This window comes from Amblyomma maculatum, chromosome 1 (assembly GCF_055883805.1).
Source record: "Amblyomma maculatum isolate TAMU_Amacu chromosome 1, ASM5588380v1, whole genome shotgun sequence".
Taxonomy (NCBI): domain Eukaryota; kingdom Metazoa; phylum Arthropoda; class Arachnida; order Ixodida; family Ixodidae; genus Amblyomma; species Amblyomma maculatum.
The window spans coordinates 507,247,002-507,257,112 of record NC_139344.1 but is presented as its reverse complement, the minus strand read 5'-3'; the positions used below and the strand labels follow the sequence as shown (position 1 = coordinate 507,257,112).

General features: G+C 43.6%; 1 protein-coding gene across 1 annotated transcript; it reads left to right on the top strand.

The window, feature by feature from the left end:
* Positions 1–2,371: 2,371 nt before the first annotated feature.
* Positions 2,372–9,695, top strand: LOC146210374 (uncharacterized). Its single transcript, XM_084575953.1, has 5 exons — positions 2,372–2,634; positions 4,309–4,449; positions 6,066–6,154; positions 9,046–9,265; positions 9,513–9,695. Exons 2-5 carry the CDS (start codon positions 4,404–4,406, stop codon positions 9,593–9,595), a joined length of 438 nt encoding a protein of 145 aa, XP_084432079.1. The 5' UTR covers positions 2,372–2,634; positions 4,309–4,403; the 3' UTR covers positions 9,596–9,695.
* The last annotated feature ends 416 nt before the right edge of the window (positions 9,696–10,111 follow it).

Genomic DNA, 10,111 nt, shown 5'->3' with positions numbered 1-10,111 from the left:
CTTCGGCTTTCAAGAGGGGTCTGCTAGCGTAGGCGATTACTTTCTCCTGTTCGGCATTCTTGTGAATGAGAAAGGCGCTTATAGGCCCACACAGCTCGCCTCGGTATGTATCTCAGTTTCAGCGTTCTCATCAAAGTGGCCTCGCACAGGCAGGGAACTGTAGGCGGCACTTAAGTTCCTCGAAGGCTTCCGTTTGCGGTGCCCCGGCCGCGACCTGAGACGAAGCAGAGATCGAACACCTAATCCAACGCGCAATACGAGAACAAGCGACCTTAAGGTTGACTATCGCACTGTAGACACCGTTTTGCTTGCCAGCTCGTGAAAGTAACGACCGCTTATGGTACGCCGTCCGGGCACTGCAAGAGTGACAGTGAATGGACGCATTCACCCTTCTTGCAGCAGTGCTCCTGTAACGTGATTTTGGGTATGAGTATCAGGCGATCATCGATCTCCGCTCAAAGTTCATCAAGCTCTCAAAGCAATACCTTCTACGACGACTTCGACGCAACACTTCGCTCTAAACTTCCTCGACCAAGTATTGAGTATACCGTCCTGAACAAGCATATTCCTCTCCGTGGTTACCAGCGAAATCCAAACTGCTCATGGTGCCGTCCAAGGAAGCACCGAGTTTGGAGCGCGGACTAGGAGTCGCAAGAGGCGTCACCCGTTTCCGTCATGGACAAGCTTAAGTGCTCGTCACGAACCAAGCACCTTACGTCACGAGCACCTCCATCCAGATGTAACGTAGTGGTGACAAGGTCGTAGACACCAAAAGAGGACGCAGGCGTGATCCCTTATGAAAATCGAATTTTCCTTTTTACTTCCTTTGTTTTTCCTTTTTGCTTCCTGAACAGCCTTCCTATAGACTTTTCCTTTCTTTTGACTAAAGGAAGTTTCCTTTGAGCTCACCTTGTTGAGACTTTCCTTTCTTTTGACAGAAGGAAGCTCATTTTTAAACTGGCTCTCTTTGGCAATATCAATAATGACCTTCCTTTGTTTGTCCTCAAGTAAAGAGAAAGTAAGTTCTCTTTACTCTTTCTGCATCCTACCTTCTTTTTTTTGTTCTTAAGCGAAAACATACGAAGCTCATTTTTCTTTTCAGCTATACTTCTCATTTTTTTTTCTTTCATTAGTATCCCTTGCACTTTTCTAACTTCTGAACTTTTTTGAATAAACCAATTATACATTTATCAAAATATACAAAATCGCATTCGTTTCTTTGTTGTGCAAGTAAACATCATTTTAATTTTTCTTTTTCATTTTTTATTAAATCCATGCTTTTTTTTTTTTTTTTCACGCGCTAGATCTTATGTTTAGCGCAAGTTTCTTCTTAGTCACCACACAAGGACCAATAATATTCACCACCTTCCTTCCTTTGTCCTTAAGTGTAAAGATAACTTTCTTTTCATTCATTTCTTGTGCTTATTTTTGTGTGTGTGGCATTACTTGGTCTATTTCTTGCCCCTCTGAATTTTTTAAGATAAAATATAATACATTCAAGAATTTTCATACATGTTAAAGAATGCCAGGTGGTTCTAATTCATCGCTTTCGCAGCCCGCTGGTTCGATGGCGATGCATGCGCGAGACGGCATGTACATACATCCGTGACCGCTGCTTCAGCATGGCTTCAGCACTCTGACACGGTACGCAACAAAGCTCGGCGCAGGGCTGGCAGGGTTCGTCAGTATTTGCGTCGGCATTGCAGCCTGGCAACTCTTGGCTCGCAGCGACGCCAAGGGCGACGCTGTTAGCAAGCGCGGCCTGCTTCCGTCGTGATTTAGTGCACTTCGGTACGGCGCGACGTTGACGTCGCGCAAGTACGCTTTTACCGTGGTGGCATTTCCAGTGCGTTCGACGGGTAGGCGGTTACCGCAGCACCATCGATAACGGCTTCAAAAGCCTGCAGTTAAATGCACTTCACGATGTGCCTAGTACCGGATGTCACATTGTTCACGAAAGTCAAGCTCGTTTACCTCCTATCACAGTTTAAAGTCCAGCAATTAATACGTCAGCGACGTCGGTACGTCGGTACCACCACGCACAGAAGCCCACGCAGCCGAGGTTACGAATACTGCCAGTAAAACCAACGTTCTCACGGCGAGTAAAACCAATGAAGATTGACATGCACCACAAGAATTCCGCAGCAAAAAAAAGGGCGCTGCAGCTGCTCGTGGCAATAATTTGCTTAAATTATTTTGTGTTTTGTTACGCATCACATATTACTACTAAAAAAACAAACGTTTAAGGTTGTTTATAAATTATAAGTTTTATTTTGAAAATTTGTGAAGTTTGCAAAAATGCATTTAAAAGTTTGCAATGGCGCTTGAGACTCTAGCGCTATCGTTTTCGTGAAAACAGCCGGCGGCATGCTTCACTATGTGTTTCATGACCGTAGGAAGTTGATTGTTCGCGTTCGTTGTATTCGTCGTGTTTTCTTAGCGTGAGTAGTGCAAATGGCCGATCATGTCTTGGTTAAATGGGCGATCGCTACCCTGTAAGAAACCTACAATCAAAAGAACTGCAGGCGAAACTGATGGATAATCCAAAATACTGGAAGATTATTCCAAACCAAGGAGTACTACATGCCCAGTGGAAGGAGGGGTCGTACTCTCCTACGTTCATTCTCGGAGTGGGTAAGTAGTCAAACGTCTCTTGTCTCTTTTCGTATTCGTGTCTTAATAATGTTTACCTGTGAAACACCTTCCTTTGCTACTCGCGGTGAGTCGTGTCGCGAAGTCGTTTACATGCCCGCATTACGACCGCATTGTGTTAACCGGCAGGTAACAGTAGTGCACATGGTGAAAGAGGTAGACAGTTGATTCCGGGAATTGCGTGAAATTAAAACAAAAATGCATAATGAACTGAATTTGCGGAAATAAGAAGTAGAATAAACGCGGCTGCTGTCGTTACGTGGACCTGATTCTCCCTGTTTACACAGCAAATGGCAATTCTCGGTGTTTCGTGATAACAGGAGTAGGCTTCCCAATTTGGGCTCTATGTATATATATATATATATATATATATATATATATATATATATATATATATATATATATAAAAAACACCCTGCCCGCATTGTCTCGGAACGGTGCGGCATGTAGAATGGCAGCTCCTTGATTATTGAAGCTGATTTAGAACAAGTTTTAAAGATGCCCTGGATGCTCGTTCCGAGACAATTGGTAGTGTAGCAGCGAAACGGACGCTTTCACAGCTGCAGGCGACTGAAGTTTAAGCAGATAAAAGCGTCTAACGTGTTGTCGCATTCATTTACTTTCATATTTATTTGTTTGTTTCTTTTTATTGAAGCGTCAAACATGCTTCCTTTCTTCGCTACCAGCCATTCCTCAGATTTCGCGCAGAGCGAGAAAACTTTATTAAAAAAAAGGGAAAAAAAAAAGTGTGTGTGGTGGGGAGGCAGTGTGTGGAGTCTCCATTCTAAGACTCCAGTGGCCTGGGCTGCCGCTTTTGCCTGAGTTACCAGCCTACGCTGGGTTGCTAGGTCAGAGCATAGCAAAGCAAGCAGTGATATCAGTTACCAACAGCATAATGCTGCAATGATTTTTAGCTGCCGATGTAAAAGTTGCTCCCAGTGCATGGGGTACGGCCAACAGGTGGAAGGGCACCGCTTTCTCCACTTCATTTTCAATGCTGCCGTTGCACTTTGCCACTACTTCTGGATGAGGCTATCTGCCACGGGATCGCATGCTCCCTTTCATAAAGCTCACGACTGTACATGGGTACAATCCCAGCATTCATGGCCGCATTTCAGTGGAGGTGAAATGCAAGTTGACTGTGTACTGTATGATGTCATTTGCACATTAAAAAACCCCAGGTGAGCCCACCACTACGGCATCCCTCATTGCTATAGCTTAAGTTGCTTTGGGACATAAAACACCATGAACCTACCATACAGCAGAGTGGCTATGTTTTACGGTATGCGTGGGAGCTCAAACTGTTTATCTGGAAATGCATCCTTTGTTTTGTCCACTACTGCTTAAGTGGGCATTCTGCCCACTTTAGCAGTAGTGATGCTGGATGGTGTCAGCTCGCAGTTAAACATTACCATGTCCTTTTATGTGCCAAGGTTTGCTCAAGGGCTAATGTTCCTCCTTAAGAAGTGTTGCTTTGAACCCTAAACAGTGTCCATGCTGCGTTTCTCTTGTCAGTGGTCTTCATTTGGTCGCTATTTTGCTAATCTCATGTGTGGAACCAGATATCTGCACAATGCGTTATACCGAATTTTTGTATGATGCATTTGAGTGCAAATACAATTTAGTGAATAGACCTTGCCACATGTCGTGTTGCAGGAAAGCTGCAGCTGTGACAAAATGTCTAAGCCAACAGATGCAAAAAAGAGAGTCCTGGAGCTTGAGGATGAAGTGGGGTCTGCAAAAAAAAAAGAATGAAGAAATATAAGGCCGCAAGAGATGAAGCACGTCAGATGCTCGGTATGTGATCGCTTTTTTCTGAAGCCATTGGAATGCTGATCTCCATTGCCATGAGACTGAAATTATTTGCTGTGTCACCAGATGCTACGTAAAGCATAACAAATTCAAGTGCTAACTCTTAAATGAATAAGACCTCTTGGTCTGTAGCACGTCCTAGTAAAAGCACCAGTAAGATTATGTTGCTGCAATAAGGTTCCCCCTACACTGAGGATTAGGATTGGTGTTCCTCCTGTAGTTGTCTTTGCGACACATTATAGGTGGTGTACAGTAGTGCTCAGCTACACCGTGGCGCTGCTGCATGACGCCACCAACCACCATTCTTGCAGTGCACGTAGCAGATGAACTGCTGCCACTCCTGCTCTGCAAGCATGCTTTGTTTGTGTTACAGTGACTTGCGTGTCACATGTCATTGCTTGGGATCGGCATGCATCTGAGATTGAGCCTGTTGTCGTATGTGATAGCTGCATGAAAATGCATGGTAAACAAATGCCACTCAAGGTGAGCACCTGTGCTGATTTGTGCTGCTCAAGCCGAGGCCGAAAAACGGGCGCGGGATTGGGTTCCTTTCTGTTCTGGAGTGGTCAGTGACAACAACGCTCCAGTGAACCCGGAGAGCTGCATTAGGTTCAAACACATTCACGGGGTATAAGTTGTAGCCAGATGGCTGCGGCAGGTCTGTGGTGCTCTTGCATTACTGTGGACGGCGTATCTGAATGGAACCCTTGATTCCCTCAGATTTTAACCTCAGAGTCTCCTGCAAATGATGAGGTGCATCTAGAATGAGCGCAGGAGGGACAGCAAAAAATCTAAATTTGTATGAAATTATCATATGTGGCCTCGTCCTGTCTTGGACCTTGGAATCCTTATGGCATGCGCTTCATTTTCCTGTGCCATTTTGGTCACTTAGGTGGTGTTTTTTTTTTTTTTCACAACAGGAAATTTATGCTTGTCCAAGCTCAGCACCTGGCTCAGCAATCTGCCTAACTTAACTCGGTCATTACACCATGTTAGCAAATGTCGACACGAAAGACAGACACGAGATAGGTGAAGCATGGGCTATCGAGTATCAGCTACACACTCGAGTGTCAGCCTTTGTCCAAATGTATGGCGTATTGCTGCCGCCATACATGTATATTGCATGCTGACCTCTTCAAGGCCCTTGCTACCGACAAACTGTTTCAGGGATGTGATCTGACTAACTTCTGTTAAAGCGCTCACAGCTATCTCGGCATCATCATTCGCACCCATGAATTCATTCTAAGCAATAGCAGCACCCGTCAGTTGCACTGTAGTTACAACGTCCTCCGCAGTTAATTCAATCCAGGCATTTCCACAGCGAACAGAGATCAGAAGTGGGATGTCAGCATTGGCTTCATCAATTGCTATCAGCATCCCCTAGATTATGTACCGCTGATAGGGCGCCTTGAATGCGTGAGTGATGCCAGTGTCTAGCAGCTAAATTTTGAATGGCGCATTTGGTGACAGAAAAGGGTTGGTCATGCAGTCAAGGGCAAAGAAAAGGCTTTTCTCCTGTGGTGAATGTTACATGGGCTGCTGCTGCTAGTGATGAAATAGTATGTTTTGTTCCAGCTTTCCTTTTTTGTTTTTTTTTTCAGATGTTGCTGAGCTGGTCAATCAGCTGACGGAATCCGTTAATAATGCTGCGTGTACAACACAAGCAGTCGTGCTGCCAACCGAGGCTCAGGTTAGTTGCTTTAGTCTAGTGTCTGCATGGTTGTGCTCATTACTGCCTTTCTCAATGAAACTTTTTTAAGGGTCACACAAGAACTTGGTTCTAGCTTTATGATAGCACTGCCACAAGTCATGCACTTCCATTGAGAAGTGTGCAGGGATAGGGAAACGAGGAGCTCATTATCCATGTGAATGAAGTCAGCAGTCACTGAATTCAGAGATAGGCAAGAAGCAATGCTCTTTATGATTGGTTGGCTCTTAGGGTTTAATGTCCAAAGCGACTCAGGCTATGAGAGATACTGTAGTGCAAGGCTCTGGAAATTTCGACCACCTGGGGTGCTTTAACGTGCACCGACAACACATAGCACACGGGCACCTTGCGTTTCGGCTCCACTGAAAAGCGGCTGCCCTGGCTGGGATGCTGTTTATGAGGCTGGGCTCACAGACTGCATAATTAGTAGCATAATGATATTTTTAAATGAATGTCAATTTGATAGAAACGACAAAAGACAGACAGTGCTATTTTCTTAAATTCGTCAAAACAACCATGAAAAAAAATCCCAACTGCTTCCTTTCATTTTAGTGACTGTTACTTCATTCGTGTGTATATTGATTTGGAAGAGTTTTTGTGAAAGCTGTAGTGATCGGAAGTGCAAGGTTACTTTTGTTTACGCTTCCTGTTGAGCATACTTAGCTTGGGCTATAGCAAAGCCCTTTTCATCAGAAAAGAGATTTCCATTAGCTTGTTTAATATTCAGCAATTTCTTAGGTTATCGATCTCGGAAGGCCATCTTTTTGCACTACAACTCGAATGACGCAGCTGGTGCTCCTCTAATCAGTCATTTTAGCGACTTTGTCCAGTCATCATGGTATTCAAGCTAATGTGCATATAATCCACTTGCACCTGACAGCCACCTGCAATGTCACTCTGGCAAGTCAAAGGCAATTAACCACCATGGTATTGCCAGGAGGGTCTCCTTTGAGAAGGAGTTGTGGCTTCTTAAGCTGATCCAACAATAGTTCAATTTCACTTTAACCCCTTGAGCACTATTATTTCGAGATTTCTAGCTAAAATTGCTTAAAATTACGATATCGTTAAAGGCCCCATTACATGAAAATTTGTTGTCTGTGTTGTGAGTGAAACATCAAGAGCATGGCGCTGGCAAGTGGCATGGCTGAACACACATTCTTCGATGATTTGTGTGGCTTAACGAGACCACATGATATCCAAAAGTTAGGAAGAGCTGCTAACTCCGGTTGTTCATTTGAGGTGGGAAGGTGAAATACGAATCAACATTCCAGTGCTCTTCAATGCTGAGTCAGGCTTGCTACATCTAGGCTACGCAGACATGTTGATACAGCTTGGTTAAAGCAGGGCTTTATATGTTGGGTGGTAGCCTACACTGGTCGCATCATACCCTTAAAGGCGGAGCTTAAGTGTCCCTTTAGTTTTTATTTTTACTGCTGGTTTCTATTGGCAGTGTAATAAAAAAGAGGTATCCGAGACAAAAATATTTGAACCAGAAACTAAGTCAAATGAGCGCAGTGAAGTTTATTGCTCATTACGTGAAAAATCAACTGCCCGCCAATAAGCAGCAATCTAGTCGAGTAACATATAGCGAGGTAACTGGAAATGTTTTACAAGGGACGACCAAGAATGGAAGCCCAGGGGGTTTCATCGGAATGTTGTCAATTTTCATCCACTGACATTCAGAATTCGCAATAGTATCATCTGAGCTGTCATCATCTTCGTCGGAAGAACTACTCATGTCATCACTGTCGTCTTCACTTCCCATAACAATGCAAAAATTGGTGTCTGAGCCATCTTCGGATGGCGAGGATGGCAACGAAGAAAAGCTTTTTTCCCGCGATGACGGGCCAACAGTGCATGCGTTGCCTCTACCAGGCACCATTTTTCTCATTAAGGCTGCTTAAAAGGCTTTCAAGCGGTAGAACAAAAAGCAGTTAACGGGTCAGTGGTGCCATCTGTCAAATGGCGCATGACCTAAGCCACAGAGGAGCGCTGTACTCACCTAAAACTCTCAGGGTGAGGATCTATCCTGCAAGGACAAGCACTCGTCCAAAATGGCTTGAGGGCATCTTTGCAAGGACGAGCTACTTGTCCAAAGCGCTTGAGGGGTTAAATTATGAAAGCTACCTGTGCAAGCTGGAAACTAAATGTTGCCTCAAAGTAGCACATACAGAGCAGGGAGTGCATGCTTTTGCTAAACCTTCATTGGCAGTTTTTTTAATTGGTTGAGCTTCTGATGTACGAAAAGGATGTTAGTATTTTTAAACAGGAGGTGACAATGTGGGCACTGTGCTCTGTCTAAACTGGCTTTTAATGGCCTTTGCAATGTTAATGATGGGTAAATCCCTTTATTTTCTGACTTAAAATCTTTTTTTTTTTTTTTTTTTTTATTGTTGAAATGCAAGCATAAATTAGGTCGTTAAAAAAATCTCTTATTTCTTGTTTTTTCTTCTGCTATAGCAATGCACTATTAGCGCTCAATCCTTTGCGGGGCATTATGTGCCCTCTTTTTGGCTAGTTACTTTAAATACATATTACACAATTGTCAGGTTACACTAATAAAAATGTTAAAAGATGTTTGGCCTGATTCAAAATTAGATCAAAACACCGCTCGGGAAGGTGTCAAAAACATCCAATAGTTTTCGTATGCCTTCATTGTTGTACATGTTAAAGTACGGCTTCTTGAATGTGTATTTTTACTTGCAAACAAATGACCTTAATTATGCATTTTGGGGTTTCTTTGAATGTTCTTAAGCTGGTCTAAGTTTTTTGTTGTTTGTAAAGCCCCTTCATTTTCTTATTGCATATCAAGGAATATTGTTGTATGTTACAATACTGGTCATAGTACTAATATTTGCTTTTTGTTCTTGCAGGTGCACATTGGCAGCAATATTATGGTAAATCAGCAGTTTATTGACCGCATGAAACTCAGTGCGGGCAATCAAGCAACAAAGTTTGCCTGTAACTTGGTGCGGGTTGTGTTCTCACCCGAAGAACTGGAAGAAAGCTCACTCTATGGCCGTGTCTGCAATGCCCGCAAGGAACAAGCTCCAAAAAAGACACTGGGCTGCCCAAAATTGGATGCTGTTATCTGTAAGTCCTCGAGCTCATAGCCTGTGCATGTGATGCAAGAGCATTCTGAAATATTGTCCAAACAGCTGACTTTTCAGTGATGGTCACGGCCATAATGCTTGCCTTAATGCATAATGCTGTGGTGCCTGCATGGCGCTCACACTGTCCGGGCTCTGTATATTTAATTTACAAAAGCTAAGGAAGGCTGGATGGACTCTAGCTTGTTCATTGCAGTCATGCTTCTAATGTTTTTTTTTTCTTTTTGCAGCCTACACCTGCTTGCTGAATGGAGTACTAGCCAAGGTGGTCACCGGCAGTTGCGCAAGTTTGCACTGGGATTGTGGACAGTGATCCAATTTTTTGTCGCAGGGTCTTCGAAAGCAGGCCTAATTGCAAGGCCTAAACAGAGGAAGTACATCTATTCAAATAAATATAAGCTCATACAAACAAATGTTTCAGTCTGAACCTACTTCCTTCGAACATCCACCAAATATCCCATAGTCATCATTCCTTTGAACTTCCTTTGAACCAATAATTGGCCACTGCCTGTGAACTCAACTCAAACTGACAACGGTCTGTTCCCTGGGAGCTCAAAGGAAATTCACAGGAAATTCACAGCATGGTCAGAGAAAGTTAATTCACTGTGAATTCAAAATCAGTAGCCAATTCTCAGTTCAGAGGAAGTTGCTTCCTTCTGACTTTTTTGAGTTCACATTGAACTCAAAGGATGTTCCCATTTTTATAAGGGATAGTACTGAAATCAACTCTTACGCCCGCCAAAGAACTAAGCAACTCGGCGATAACAGCAAATGGGCTCGTCGGTCGTCTAACAAAGAATGCCCGTTTCACTCGTCAGCGCTGAATTCA